This window comes from Pseudochaenichthys georgianus, chromosome 4, assembly GCF_902827115.2.
Source record: "Pseudochaenichthys georgianus chromosome 4, fPseGeo1.2, whole genome shotgun sequence".
Classification (NCBI taxonomy): Eukaryota; Metazoa; Chordata; class Actinopteri; order Perciformes; family Channichthyidae; genus Pseudochaenichthys; species Pseudochaenichthys georgianus.
Window position 1 is genome coordinate 6,560,167 of NC_047506.1, and position 15,639 is coordinate 6,575,805.

A 15,639-nucleotide genomic window follows, 5' to 3' on the forward strand; every position below is an offset into this window, starting at 1 on the left:
TGTAGGTGTTTGGTCGGTATATTAGAAATGACTAGGTCTACTACGATAACCAGCTAGCTTACTGCAGATTTGCAATAATATCGAAAGGAATCATGTGATCAAATTTTCAAAATAAGCCAATACATTTGACATTTTAGGTTAGTTTCCATAGTGACCAGTTGGCCAACTTTATGATTTGTATTTTCAGTGTTTTGTTTATACAGCGCTTTTAGTAAACGCTGCGCATGTTTCGTCAAGTTGGTGAAGATATTTCTATATTTGCATGTGTTTTGGTGCATTTGTGTTTTTGTATTTGCATCGTTTTTGACCTTTCGGGACACACATCTTCATCAGTCGACCTATGCTATATTGGAACACATATATTGTAGGGCCATACTGTACACCCATTGTAGCCATGCCTCATACTGCTCACCCCTCTTTTGCAGCCCTGTTAGAGAAACGGATTTCGGGTCCTTAGCTTGAAAGAAAAAAGGAGGCGGAGCTAATGCCTGATCAGAATTATACCGGAGATAAAGTTAAATTCTACAGTGATAAAACCGCATCCTGTTCTAAACCACATCAAGGATTATTTCTGAAACAGTATGGAGCTCAAATGCTTTTTCTCTTGCGGGTTTATCACAAGGTGAGTTCCTTATTATATGTCCTGCTCTACAGGCTCTCCAGTACAGGTTAGCTCTGAGTGTTAGCGAGGCTTGCTAATGTAAACACAGACCATATTACATCCAAAACACGTCGGGCATTGTTTCTGATAGCAACTTTCTGTGGGTCCGCCGCCAATTTGACGTCATATCGGCAGCAAATCTATCCGCTCGTTGTACCCCCGTTTTTAAAAGATTTGGGTACGGAGGAAAAGAGAAAGGGTTTTATTTTCTGACTCTGCGTGAGTTCCCTGACTCACCGGGGACACATATTTATGTATAAAAGACATCACAAAGTGCATTTCGCATGATAGGTCCCCTTTAAATTCTGCCATGCACTGCAGTAACACAATATCCTTTATATTCAATGTATCACAGAGCCTTTTAGCATACTTGTCCCCCTGATTGCAGATTATTTTTCTCCCACAATCACAATGTCTAATTTAATACTTGGCACGTCGCCTCAGAACTGCAAAACTACATGACATGAATAAATTCACACTTTGATATTTTTGGCATTTGTTTTAATGAGTTTTAAAAACACTGCATGCAAAAGCCAGACAGTCTGAGGGAAAGGACTGCAACACGGCAGAGTTTCATGTCCTTCTTATTAAAACTCCATTACCCAGCCATTTTACACCAATACCTTCATTAGACTCCAGTCAATACGCGGAACAAACACCGCTCAGTCCTCAGGCACATCTGTTAAAAGACACTCGAGGCCCTGATACCCACAGACAGCACAGTGTGTGGCCTCGTGGTCGAGTATAAATGTATTTTCACTAACATTTTATTCTAATTGGGGCAACATGTGAAAAAGGTTTCCGCTTTATTTCCCCCTATAAAAGCCTCAATCCTCTGATAGTCACACACCTTCTTTTGATTCTCCAGGTAAAGGTGCTGCTCTAGATGTTTCCCTTGATTGTCTACATGGGCTCGCTAACTGCTCCTGTGTCGTGGCTACAATAGGCATGTTGTTGAGTGTGTGTGTGAAGGCTCGTTCGGTTTGCAGCAGGAGTGAAAAGCAGCATCGGTAAAATGTTATGGTTACATCCTCCTTCTCTCTTCATCTCTGTCTAAGCTCAGCACTTCAGCTTGACCTGATTCACCGGCTCGCTGAGTGTGTACAAACTCAAATACAAAGTAAAGACCTAGACGTGAATCTTCATAAAAACACTTTTTTAGAAAAGATCATAATGGCACAAGAAGATGTGTCAAACCAAACACTGCACAATCTTTAAAGAGTCTTCACCCAAATTGTAATAAAAAACACATCTTACTCCTGTCAGTATCGAGCCAAGGAGAAAGTGTCAGATTCTTAGATATCTGTCACTGGGATTTCTGCCTTTACTCAATCCAATGGGGATGAATGGTTTGTCACTTTTTGTGTCCAAGACTTAGACAAATTCCATTACAAAAATCAATATTGTTTTCCTGAAGAAATAGTTCCTATGAACGCAAAGTCTGTGGATTGTTTAACTGGCTACCTCGAGGAGGAACATATAGCCAATCTGGAAGTGCCAACAAATGCAAATGAGTTCATCGTATGGCCACTTAAAGGTAAAACAGGTAAAAAAACTTTCGGTCTCCATAACTAATTCAAGAGGACTTTACTGGGGAGTGGATTTGTTAAAATTATACCAAGGCTTAAGACTATATGGGCAGTGAGATAATCATTTCCCAGAGAACGAATTGTGATAACTTTGGTGATCAACCAAATGTTTGCACTCAAAAATCCCAAATTCTTCTTATACTTTACTTTAAGGCCGAGGTATCCCATCAAACTCAGCAGAACTTGGTGGACTAGGAGAATGGTAAACATACTTTCTAATTAGCATGCCAGGTTAGAATTTAACTACAGTCTCAAAGGAGATGCTAGCATGGCTGTGGACTTGATTAGATCCAGTTTGTCCAAAGCTGTGATCACTAAAGAAAAGTGAATAGAATTGATTGGGGAGCCACACATCTCACTGACAGATATTTAAAAACTAGAACAAAAAAAATCCCAATAACCTGTAATTGTGTCATTCAAGTGACCTTATTCTATAATTAGTGTAAATACAGTTGACTGTCATATTTGCTTTTAAACAAGAAATACTGACTGGCTTAAGACGTACGAGTAGCTTTGTTTGCCCTCTTGCAGCCACTCATTTGTCCTACTCGGAAACATAGAGAAACCTTGCTTCTTCTCCTTCAATCGGATTAGTCGGGACATGTTTTACTGTCGAAGGCTGTCGTCCACACAGGCATCACTGGCTTTCAGGCGGCAGGGAGGGGGAGCTCTGCAGCTTGGATGAACTGGCCATTCGTGATTGAAAAACATAAAATCCTGCTGCAGGGCTTCATTTAAGATTCCTCTCGATGCACAGCTCGTGTGCATGTCATCGAAATCCAAAAGCTGCCATTTCTACATGTTCTGTGAAAAGAAAAGTAGCTCTGAGGATGTGTGTTGACAATCTTTAGTTTTTTTTAAATCATCTTGAAATATGGCCATACCTGTAGCGTTATCACAAATGAGGCCCCTTTGTGTGTGTGTGTGTGTGTGTGTGTGTGTGCCGTGTGTGCGCCGTGTGTGCGTGTGTGTGTGGAACTAACATGGTTTATTTTAATCAGCAATTCATCTACAAGTTAACCATTTGGTCTATAACATGTCTGATATAGTGGAACATGTCTAAATAAGGATCACAGATTCTCCAACTATAAGGCCATTTTTTTCAAATGTTTTGTTTTGTCAGTCAATAACACAAATATATTTAGTTAAATATTATGTAAGTATAAATAATAAGGGAATCTCTATAGTTGATGTGCTGAGAACCATATTTTCTACAATTGTTTGGTGAAAAATTATTTTAAAGCTTTATCTATTCTCAAAATGAATTTTCTGTTTGTGTGTGTGTGTGTGTGTGTGTGTGTGTGTGTGTGTGTGTGTGTGTGTGTGTGTGTGTGTGTGTGTGTGTGTGTGTGTGTGTGTGTGTGTGTGTGTGTGTGTGTGTGTGTGTGTGTGTGTGTGTGTGTGTGTGTGTGAATGAGTGAATGAGTGAGGCAGTCTGGTGTGACAAAGCAGCAAGTCTGGACCCGACCCTGGGTGTCCATAATAGAAAACACACGACCACACACACACACGCCTTTACATCCACACTCACACCATCTCTGAAAGCACATCATCCAGTTACATCCCGGGTGATATTTTAGTTTTCTCTGTCCGTGATGAATTCACCGGCAGCAATGTATCACCGCTATCACCTTCCCTTACTCAGCACTTTACTCTACAGTACAGAGCAGGCCCGCATTATGCCATCATTAAGAGGAACCTCTTTAGACGGGGTCTGTTTCTTTCGGGGCCTGAGTAGCTACAGGACAGGTTTTGCGTTACATCCCAGCATTAATGGCGGATTTTCAAAGTTAGCTTTGCTCAGTTGTTCTGGGTTTGATTACCAAACAGCACCAGAAGTGGAGACCAAATACTTTCTGGATCGTCAAAGGCAGCGGTGGGGAATTAAGGCAGTTGTCCCCTCGATATATTACACGCAAAAAAAACTGCAACTTCAAAGTTTCAGCCTTCTTATAGATCTTCATTTTGTCTGTTTTATCTATTTTCTTCTGATTATCCTGTTAGCCGTTTCACTCCCCTATGATCCGATGTAACGAACAACGAACCAATCAGATGCTCTCCAGGATCTACTTGGATGGTATAACAACCAGCGGAGGCCCTCTCCTCGGCCTCCACATCAGAACTTGGGCGTCGTTGGCGTTGGGCCTCCCCATGGCGTTCGGAGGGATGGGCTCCATGCGGTTCAGCACCCTCGGCTGGTCTTGGTGCACGCGGCCCACCAGCCTGGCCCTGCAGCCCAGAGGCAGGCAGGGGTCCACCGCGATGTCCACCCTCATCCTCCACTTGATGCTGTGGAGCAGGATCTTCTCTCTGGACGTGGTGTTGAGCGCCACCAGCCATGTGGTGAAGCTCTGGTCTCGTTTGATGTTAGTCAGTAAGGGCGTGTTGGATTCACTGACCGGCACAGCCCAGGTGACGCTGGGGTAAAAATTGTCATTCATGCTAACGATGAAGCGGGATGGCTTGGAGGTGGGGCCCACAATGGTGACCGTCTCCGTTGTGTTTCCGTACCAGGGGTAGCTCACGCCGTCAGAGTCGCTGATGGCCCTCACCAGACCCTCTCGCAGCTGAGGAAGCTCCCAGCTCGACCTGAGAGGAGACAGACAGAGAGGTTTCTGGGTAACTGTGTTTCTGGGCAATTGATTCTAATCTGTAATTAGTGTCTGTGTTGCTTGAACCTGATATCGTGTAAAGCACAGTGGAGCTGCTACATGAGACAACTGCAGGTACAGTGAGCGGCAACACAATATATGTCACCATGTTAAAGCAGTAAACAAAAGAGTCCAATGGAGGCGTTTAAGGCAGGGGGGAGTGTGGGAGATTTGCAGACCATTTACATGCACGAAAACCTATAGAACACACTACAGGAGAAAAAAAAAAAAGCCTAATAGGGCCCACTTATTTTAAATGTAAATGTTTCATGTGTTTCTTTTGCACTATGTCTTCTTCTTCTTTCGTATAACGTTAGATGTCCAACTCGGTGTCGTGCCTGCATCTCTGGTCCTAGGTCGAAGAGGCTGGCTTCCGACTGCCCTATGTCTTAATGCTTCTAATGTTTTTTGTAAATCAATTTGAATTGGATGTTGTTTTAAAGCTGGTATCGACTTGCCTTTCGTTGCCTTGCATCACTGCAGCAAGGTTAGCCGACTGCATTAACAGTTATACTATTCATTATTTGGTTTTATCCGGCTAAAACACCACGGGTCCAGCATCTGTAACGTATGGTATGTTGGAAAATGTAATGCTTCTTTGGGTTGAGAGTTCTTGTATTGCCAAATCATGCATTATAAGGATGATATCATAGGCTGTCAGACATTTTAAAAGTTATTTTTACCCATTTTTGACACTGTGACTTAATCCCTGATAGAAAACTAGATGAATAAAATAACCGTTGGTGTGACAGCAGGAAACATGAGCAAGTCAATCAGGAAGCGATTGCAGCAGCACTATTTTGTGTTGAGGTTGCTCTTCTTCGCTTGTGCACAAGGCTTTCTGGGATGTGTCTGAGGTGAAAGTTGTTCATTTTTATTTACAAGGGATGTGATGGAAGGAAGGCTTTCAAATGATTTTCCAGACACAGGCTTGCGGTAGCCTCCTCTAAATGCTATCTAGTGGTTCAGTGTGTCAGTGGATTATCATCATCTCTTTGTTGTGCCAAACTATATCTGTCATCTGGTGCTCCCCTTTCATGACCAATCCTAAAAGCACCCTAAAGCTCAATCTCTCACCCCTAAACCCACCAACGCAGCAGGATTAAACACCCCCTCACATATGCCCTCCAGATAATGTGTGTGTGTGTCGTTGGGGTGTGGGGGAGGACATGTCTCCATGGGCACAGTTTGAGTGTGTGTGTGTGTGTGTGTGTGTGTGTGTGTGTGTGTGTGTGTGTGTGTGTGTGTGTGTGTGTGTGTGTGTGTGTGTGTGTGTGTGTGTGTGTGTGTGTGTGTGTGTGTGTGTGTGTGTGTGAGCATCAACGTTGTTTAGCTTCTCTAATAGCAGCTTTTATATTTAGGTGCCAGAGTCACAGGAACAGAGTCTGTCGGTGGGCGTTTCAATAAAGGAGGCTGACGAGCAGAGTTAACCTGCTGGGTGCACAAATGCTCAGTGGTGTAAAGTAACTAAGTAGATTTACTCAAGTACTATACAATTCTGAAGGACTTGTATTTTACTTGAGTATTTCAATATTTTTGCTACTTTATACTTCCAGCCCACTGCTATTTTGAGGTAAATTGTGTACACTACTACATGTATTTCACGCCTTTACAGTAGTTACTTTGCTGATTTGGATTAATAATGTGAAATATCAACAATTAAAATACTTTAGTTACATCTAGACTCACAAGATACCCTGCAGTATCCAAAGTGATTACAACTATAGCTCTACTTTTACCAGCTTTGATAAACACATGAATGTATCAATAATTATAATAAAAATGTATAATATATATTATTCTGAAATGGATACATCTGCATAATGAGTACTTTTACTTATGGTACTCCAAGTATATTTTTATCATTTTGTACTTTTGCAACATTTTGATTGCAGGACTAAATTGTAGCAGACACTGGTACTTACTGTTACTACAAGTACACGATCTGAGTACTTTCTCGTCCTCTGCAAATGCTCCTCTAATGCGATTCAGCGTGTGTACACAGTGTACAAGCATGCCCACCACACTCTGAAAACACGTCACAGGGATGCAATTGGCACATAGGTGATACAAGTGTAAACTCACATGCCAACGTCTCCATAGGTGTTATAAAACTCCATCTGTGTGCACGCCTGGATCCAGCCCACCACCCATGTCTCATTGCGCGGAATGGGGGGCATCACAATCCTCGCCGAAGCTTTGAAATAGGGCGTCTTGTACCGGAGCACTATGGGGGAGTTCTCCTCGATGACAGTCGGGCAGTGGTCTATGGTGGCGGACAGGTCGTACACCACGATGTTCTCCCGTTTGATGCGAGACTTGTTACAGGCGATGCTCTGGATGCAGCCCATGGCGGTGCAGGTGAAGGTGAGGGTCAGGAGCAGCCAGGTGAGCCGGCCGGGCCTGATGGGGAACCGCGCTGCAGTCTGGGACTCGACCAGGATCAGCACTATGAGGCCGTGCATCAGATGAAACTGTAAGGCAAAGGTGGGTGCTACTACTACCTCACTGTAGGCCTGAATCAGAAAGGCTTCAGGGAGGTGGGTTCAATGCCCCTGTGCCTTGCTGATGTTTGGGCACATCAACGGGCTCCAGGGGCGCTGCTCCGTGGCTAAACCCGGTGTTCTGACCCCTCTGGAGCCGCAAGAGAAACACCCTAATGGAGTGGATTTTGACACATGTATGATTGTATCCCCTCCTTTTAAACTGTCTGCTTCTGCTCTCCTCGAGGATCCGACCCGTCTTCGCTCCTGCTTGAACCCCTGCCAGTAACCTTTGATCCTCTTCTTCCTGCCCCGAGCTGTCATGTCACAACAGGCGTTGGGGGACCGGCGGACACCGGGGCGCCGGCAGGGGGACCCGGTGGTCGGGTTGTTGATGCGGCACTCTGCATGAGATGCTGCTGCTGCCTATAACATGAGCAGCGGCGTTACTGTCCGTCATGCCTGTCGACTCGACGGGAGGGAAACCCGGTGAAACGAACACAATCTGGGAGTCCGAGCATCTGTGAGGCGGAAAAAACAGCTTCCTCTTGCAGGCGGGTCGTTCCCGATCAAAACGGGAGGGACAATGAGGTGCACATAATCCGGCTGTCAAAACATTGTTACAGACGGTGAAACAATGACATTATGGCTAAACAAATATCAGATGAACAGTGTCATAGTAACCGTATATGCCTCTCTTTCGGCATCCTTGTTCGTCGGAAGCTGCACGGCTATGTGTCGCTGTCCAGCCTGCTTGGTGCTGAAGATGCTGAATAGACCAATCAGCGCAGAGGGAGACTAGGCGTAGGAGTGTCTGCACAGTAGTATCTCTGCGACCCCTTTCCTCCATACTGCCATAATGCTTTCTAATCTTGTAAACACAAAGTACACAACGCCCGGATAAGCTGACAATGGATGGGTTGTGATTTTGTTTTAATAGGGAAGGAGCACATGTAGTGTTTGATTCATTTAAGACATGATTGTTGTCATCGTTAGATCTTTTGTTGTGCTTATTTGACATATTATTGTAAATACATCTCTTATTGTTCATGCATTTTTAGAATAAACCATAGAAAGAGATCGGGTTTCTGATAGAGAAACATTTGATTGTTTGATGGCGACAAGAGGCTTTTTGACCCCTTTCAAAATAAAACCGTCATAGTCTGGCCAAAAAAATTGCCACTCATTTTAATGTACGAGTTGCTACAACCAAATCAGTTTAAATGAGATAATTAATTCACATTTAAAGAAGCAAAATAATTGAAAAAACAATGATCTTTACATCTATAAATATAGACATATTTTTCTATTTGTTTTCTATAATAACACTGCACTCTTAATGCCTATGTGAATACAGTGTTTTAGTTGTGACCTGGATACTTTTGCTCTCGGTTAATGGAGACAAACTGCAACAGGAAGAGCAAGAGGTTCAACACATAGAGGTTCAACATCATTTCGCCTCAAAGCTAAATATCAAGTGACAATGTAACTAAAACAGATTTCCTCTTGCAAACAAACTCTACAGAAGGAGCCGTTGTCGAATGAAAACTTTTATTTTGAAATTGAACTCTACAGTGTCGTCATATCCGGGAGGCACTGCATACAGGCTGCTGAATCACACACAGAAGTACAACATCGTCCCGTTTTTATTAAATATAAACATGCCAATATAATAAACTGTTGGAACTCAGAGACAGTGCTTTCCGACAGCTTACCATGGTGAGTATTTCATATTGTATACAACAGATACATGTTTGAGAGCCTCAAAAGTGACACACATGTGCTAAGCTAATCAGAGCTAATGGTAACTTGGCTAGTGTAGCTGAAGCAGACATAATAACAAAACCTCTACATAATACACATTAATTACAAAACACTCACTTCTAAAACACTAACGTTATTCCAAATGATACCAAAAATATAACGTAAGATCTAGTAATACGATTTAGGCCCATCTTTAAGAAAGAAATCACATTTTTTGAGAGCTATAACTGTTCAAAGGACGACTCGTAGTTAAGTCCTTATTAATTCCCCCTGACTTTATAATTATACTTTAATAATTTACTTTAAATTATTATTTCTACATGTTATCATTAATTATCAGACATACGAATAGGATGGTCGGTGGTGAATATTAGCATACAGGAAGTACAGTATTAGTATTGATTGAATGTACACTTGTTTCTTTATTTCATGTGTAATATTATTTCGTTTTTTCATGGCCCTTGTAAACCCACTGTTATCTCCTATTTTTTCTTTACTACAGAGTATTTATTGTTACATCTTATTGTTTTATATTGTGCATGTTTCAGCATCAGTAATGTGTTATCGTAAAGCAGTGTTTTCCAAAGGCGCTGTACAAATTAAGTTTATTTTTATTATTATTATTAAGCTCTCATTTACTCTTTTAGTCTCCTTGATTAATTGTTCACATTTCTCTGTTTACCATCTTTCGTTGTGTCTGTTTAATAACTGTCTTTTGTTCTTGCAATTAAACAAATAATTTGAAAAAATGCATAATAATGTTGATTCAAGTAGTTGCAAACCTTTATAGCTTAACTATCTTTGATATAATCAAATTGATTTAAGAGAACACGACATCATGATAATAACCAGCTTGCATGTATTCATATCCTGGGTATTCTCTATGCCTTCCTCCCTGTAGGTCCCCACAGACTTCAAAGCCCTGATCCAGAGGTTTTACCAGCTGCAGTCTGAGCGGGTGGAGACGTATCAGCTCTTTGACGAGTACGTTTGAATCTGACCCACTATGAATTCTACGCTTCATTTATCTCTGATTTTTTATTTAAAGGTCACCTATTATGCAAAATCCACTTGTTCACGTCTCTTCTACATCAACATGTGTCCCCTCTTCTTCATCTCTCTTCTACATCAACATGTGTCCCCTCTTCTTCACGTCTCCTCTACATCAACATGTGTCCCCTCTTCTTCACATCTCTTCTACATCAACATGTGTCCCCTCTTCTCCATGTCTCTTCTACATCAACATGTGTCCCCTCTTCTTCATGTCTCTTCGACATCAACATGTGTCCCCTCTTCTTCACGTCTCTTCTACATCAACATGTGTCCCCTCTTCTTCATGTCTCTTCTACATCAACATGTGTCCCCTCTTCTTCATGTCTCTTCTACATCAACATGTGTCCCCTCTTCTTCATGTCTCTTCTACATCAACATGTGTCCCCTCTTCTTCACGTCTCTTCTACATCAACACGTGTCCCCTCTTCTTCACGTCTCTTCTACATCAACACGTGTCCCCTCTTCTTCACGTCTCTTCTACATCAACACGTGTCTCCTCTTCTTCATGTCTCTTCTACATCAACATGTGTCCCCTCTTCTTCACGTCTCCTCTACATCAACATGTGTCCCCTCTTCTTCAGGTCTCTTCTACATCAACATGTGTCCCCTCTTCTTCACGTCTCTTCTACATCAACATGTGTCCCCTCTTCTTCATGTCTCTTCTACATCAACATGTGTCCCCTCTTCTTCATGTCTCTTCTACATCAACATGTGTCCCCTCTTCTTCATGTCTCTTCTACATCAACATGTGTCCCCTCTTCTTCACGTCTCTTCTACATCAACACGTGTCCCTTCTTCTTCACGTCTCTTCTACATCAACATGTGTCCCCTCTTCTTCATGTCTCTTCTACATCAACATGTGTCCCCTCTTCTTCATGTCTCTTCTACATCAACATGTGTCCCCTCTTCTTCATGTCTCTTCTACATCAACATGTGTCCCCTCTGTGAAAAGAGACTCTGAAAGTTTCAGGAAAAAGATTCTCTCTCTTTTTGTCCTGATCCATTTCTATACAAAACCTGTCTGAAAATGAGCTGATCAGGTTTTGGCCACTTTGTGATGTCATAACCAGGGCTGCACATAACTGGTGCGGCGCAGGTGCACGTGCGCACCCCCCGACAAAATAGGAGCACCGGATCATTTGAAAAACGGTGCATTTGCGCACCAACATTGAGAGAGAAGAGAGAAGAGAGAGATATTTGCGAGTTGCATAAGAACTGGTAAGATAGCAGGGTTTCCCACACATAGACTTTACGTGGGCGGGCCGCCCAGGTATATTAACGGCCGCCAAAGTATAATCCGCGAGCCATTTAGGTTTCAATTTTTTAATCCGTCCGCGATCTGCGATCCCTCGCTATAGCGTGAAGGGTCTGCTTTATGCGCTCCGCACAGTAACCCTGCTGCGAGGCTCCGGCGAACAGTTCACTAGCGCACCCCCCCCCCCCCCCCCCCTGTTTATAAAGTCAAGTACCCCTCAAAAGTTACGGTTTATTTCATTTTCAGGATGTGCACCATGCAACATCTCCAGGTGCTCCTTTGAGAACCAGGGCAAACAAGTGATGCCCCTGGTCACAACGATTTGTTGGCTTGTGTAACCATTAGCCAATCACCAACCAAGGTCACCCCCCCCCCCCCCTTATCACCTGAATCTCCTCCTTTGTGTTCTTTCTAACCAAATCTCTCACAGAGGGGCGTGGGGAGGGGCTCCTTATTTTCATCTAAAGTAACAGACAGAGAATCAGCACTTTGGAAACAGGGCTGAAACAGAGGGGATTATGGGTAATGCTGCAACGATCTGTTTGGTGTTTGGAGCCAAACACTTCAGAGACATGTTTTGTATATATCTGAGACCTATAATATATTGATGAAAAACAGTATAATAGGAGACCGTTAATGTTTTCTTCCAGAGGACACGAGGCATACTTGAGGACGGGGCCTCATTATGACTTCGACCACTACAGGCAGCTGGTGCATGAGATCACTCTGGCCTTCAACGGCATGTCCAAAGAAGTGCTGGACATTAAGGAGAAGCTCCACAACGAGTTCGACCGGCCGGCCCTCTCTGAGCACATGGACAAGCTGCAGAGCAAAGAGAGGCAGAAACTTGAAATGGTTTGTAAACTCAATATATTAATAACCTCTGTGAAGTTTTCTGTATGTTTTGTTTGTCTGTCAGGGTTATGGAGAAACTGATGGCTGGATTTTAATAATTGAAGGGTTTGCCCATTATTCTTCACATTTAGAAATGGCCTAAAATGCCCTTCTAGTTTATTAGGAGTTCCGAAAAAAGCAATGTGTAAGACAAGGGAAAAGTATATAATGATATACTATGTCAGACCCGGCGGCAGACATACGTCTCTGGGCGGGCATTCTATTTACCAGGGCCGGCGGGCCCACCCCGAAACTTACATTTCCCGGGAAATCTGAATTGTCAATAGGGGGGGGGGGTGAAGGAGGCGCCCGTGAATTGTTGTTACGGAAACAGAGGGGTTTTATGTTGCCATAAGGCTGTTGACGGTCTTATTATAGGCTACATCCATTGGTTGGTTTTGTGGCACATTTGTAACGCTGTGCCAACTTGGGCAAGCACGCAGGCAAACTTGAGGAGCGCACGCAGGGTGGAGAGGTGGAGTGAGGTTGAGCGATGGAGAGAAAGGGAGAGAGAGAGATTGAGCGAGGCAGAGAGCCTGTGCAGTGGTCTGCTTGCGCACAGAGCAGTTTGTGAGAGAGCCGGCTTGAGAGTCAATTTCTCTTCAAAATATAATTGATTGCCAGCCTCCTTGTCCCTGGCTGGCTTGCTAGCTCGTTGGTAACGTAACTGATGTCTTCTAATGTGCCTGCATCTGGCGCTGAGTTGCCATATTCCTTTCATGAACCACTTCCTGATATCCATTGTTGCAGATAAATATAAATGATAATAGCCAAGCTAACCTAGCAAGAGTAAAGTGACAGGCTGCTGCGCCGCACCTCACTCAAAAACCCACACGACTCAACCCAGCGAAAAACCATCTCGCGCGCAGCCTTTCATTCAGAATTTCATTCAGAATTTCATTCAGAATTTCATAGCAAAATAAAAAAATTATATTAAACTAATCTTTCAACATTTAAAACAAAAATAAATATTAGGACAAAGCCCTACAAATAACAACAATAAACATAATAATAAAACAATTAAAATGTTGTATTCAGCCCTGATTAAAACAACGGGGCCAAATCCTGGATGGGCGGGCCCGCCCATGACACCGGGTCTGTACTATGTGTACTATGTTGTGGGGTGTTTGACTTAAACTGGGACCCAATCTTACTGTGCCATAAGAGTCTTACACTATTAGTTGTCAATTTAAACTTGTTGTCCTACATTTATAAGGTTAAAGTGAAATAAATAGCAGATATTTAACAGCAGACACACAGACAAATACACACAACACGTCTTAGTGCAGATAAACGAAAAATACATGCAGATGGTTGAGAGGCAACTATGAGATACAATGCATTTAAAGGACAGTAGTAATAGTTGGAATAATGACAATACTTTTCTCAACTTGCAGTTTGATGAATGTTATTAAATGTAATTTCATTAGATAGGTTTTATTTTTTTTAATAAATAACAATATTACTGTATACAAATTATAACCTACTAAAAAATCTCAAACTCATTCAAAAAGTCACTTAACCTGCCAAAACGAATGTCTTTTCACACTTGAAATATACATCATGTAATGCCTCCTATTACAAGCACTTACGTTTGTGTAATTCCACTGTTTCACCACAAGGAGGCAGACTTCTTGTAAAATACATTTTATAATCTCTCTTTCTTGAATCATGTTTCCTCACGGTCATGTTAAGGATTCAGCTAAGGTTATATTACATTTTTAAATTATAAACGTATGGAGTAAAACTACATTCTACTTCTGAAAGGGTTATCTGGGTTCTCTTTCGTGTGTGTGTGTGTCTTCATCTTCATGACCATACAGAGAGGTGTTAAAATGTTACGCCTCGATGCGTCCTACAGCCTTGAGCGGTCCACATCTGGTCGTTCAGAGGTGATGTGTAGCACTTTTGTAAGAAGTTTTACACTCCTTCTATAATATTAACTCCACTTCCTTTCTGCCAGTAATGTCATAAAGCTCCTATTATCCCAGAGTTCCTCCCCCGCCTCCCCTCCGTCCTCCGCTGATGAATGGTTTGCATAAATCTTATCTGATGTGCCTTCTCAACAGACAGCCAAGCTGCAGCTGGCCAGGCAGCGGGCCCAGGATCACCCCGAGGACGAGGACTGTCAGGAACACATTCAGGAGATCAAGCAGGAGTAAGAGCAGCCATTACCGCCGTCCGCTTGCTGCGACAGCCTCTGCTGACCCAGCCTCTCGCTCCCCATCAGCCTCCGCTCGGCTGCACAGCTTCCTCCTGATTCACCAGCCTTTGGTCGTAAACACGGCTGTCACTTTGTTCTGAAAATCTTTGGGGACAATTTTTTCAGTTAAAAAGAAAATGTGCATAATACACTATAACATAGGTCTTCTATTTTTTTTAAACAACACTTGAACACACATAGCATTGCTCTTCAATGATGCAAACCCGATTCAATAGCTGTGTGTTTTGCCACAGAGAGAGAATATAAGACTTGAAGTATTTTATAAGCGCTATTATGTAAATGGTCTGCAAAGGCTAACTTCCCAAAGTTCCCTCTCCCACACACAAAATACAAATATAAACCTGAACATTAGCATAATGTCCTTTTTACAGTTTCTGATCAGTGCATGCATGTTTTGGGTCATTTTAGAATCGATTGATTAAGAGGGTCTTGTGCAGTGTCTATGCCCCCCTGCTGTAAAGCGGGAGCAATGTTTAGTTTTACATTCTCTACTCAGTCCCATTTCCAAATTGCACCACTAAGGTCCCCAGAAATACCCCCACCAGGTTATAATCGACAAACTGATCTCAAAATGTTTCTCAAATAATCCCTTCTTAAAGTGTTCTTATTTATAACATTTTAAACAGATTAAAACGTGGTACAGACAAAATTGACCTTTTCAAAAAGTGGTGTGAACGTTGTAAATGACGCCTACGGTTGTAAAACAAACTCAAATGTCTAACACAAATACTTCTTTTCCAGAATCATCAAGAACAAAGAAGCTCTGAGTGAGATCATGCAGGACTTTAAGTATGACTCTGAGGAGTGTGATTGACAGGCGGCTCCCAGGGGGCGGGGCGACTGACGGATGCAACTTCCCTCCGACTCCACCCTGCCGGCTGCTGCAGGCTCTGTGTTTCTATCTGGGCTCATGTGTTTGTGTTAATGCACGCCTCAGCAGAATAGGACCTTTGTAAATACTCTGTAAGGTGAACTAATTCCTGGAGGCTCATCCTATGTCGCCATCTTTGTTTACTTGATGAATTGTATTAATTTTTTTTAAATAAAAAAAGAGAAGTTTGACTT

General features: G+C 42.6%; 2 protein-coding genes across 2 annotated transcripts; one reads left to right on the top strand and one right to left on the bottom strand.

The window, feature by feature from the left end:
* Positions 1-3,705: 3,705 nt before the first annotated feature.
* fam78bb (family with sequence similarity 78 member Bb) lies at positions 3,706-8,101 on the bottom strand. Its single transcript, XM_034081742.1, has 2 exons — positions 6,987-8,101; positions 3,706-4,839 (listed from the first exon to the last, which is right to left on the bottom strand). Exons 1-2 carry the CDS (start codon positions 7,364-7,366, stop codon positions 4,317-4,319), a joined length of 903 nt encoding a protein of 300 aa, XP_033937633.1. The 5' UTR covers positions 7,367-8,101; the 3' UTR covers positions 3,706-4,316.
* An 839-nt stretch (positions 8,102-8,940) lies between these two features.
* rex1bd (required for excision 1-B domain containing) lies at positions 8,941-15,636 on the top strand. The gene is made up of 5 exons (XM_034081370.1): positions 8,941-9,103; positions 10,050-10,132; positions 12,107-12,311; positions 14,420-14,508; positions 15,316-15,636. Exons 1-5 carry the CDS (start codon positions 9,101-9,103, stop codon positions 15,386-15,388), a joined length of 453 nt encoding a protein of 150 aa, XP_033937261.1. The 5' UTR covers positions 8,941-9,100; the 3' UTR covers positions 15,389-15,636.
* The last annotated feature ends 3 nt before the right edge of the window (positions 15,637-15,639 follow it).

What these genes read in the sequence shown, in the direction of transcription:
- rex1bd (XM_034081370.1), top strand. An exon ending in AGAGGCAGAAACTTGAAATG is followed by an intron (nt 12,312 to 14,419) that starts GTTTGTAAACTC and finishes CCTTCTCAACAG; the next exon opens with ACAGCCAAGCTGCAGCTGGC. An exon ending in ATTCAGGAGATCAAGCAGGA is followed by an intron (nt 14,509 to 15,315) that starts GTAAGAGCAGCC and finishes CTTCTTTTCCAG; the next exon opens with AATCATCAAGAACAAAGAAG.
- fam78bb (XM_034081742.1), bottom strand. Translation starts at nt 7,366, where the DNA reads ATGCACGGCCTCATAGTGCTGATCCTGGTCGAGTCCCAGACTGCAGCG. An exon ending in ACCTATGGAGACGTTGGCAT is followed by an intron (nt 4,840 to 6,986) that starts GTGAGTTTACAC and finishes GTCTCCTCTCAG; the next exon opens with GTCGAGCTGGGAGCTTCCTC.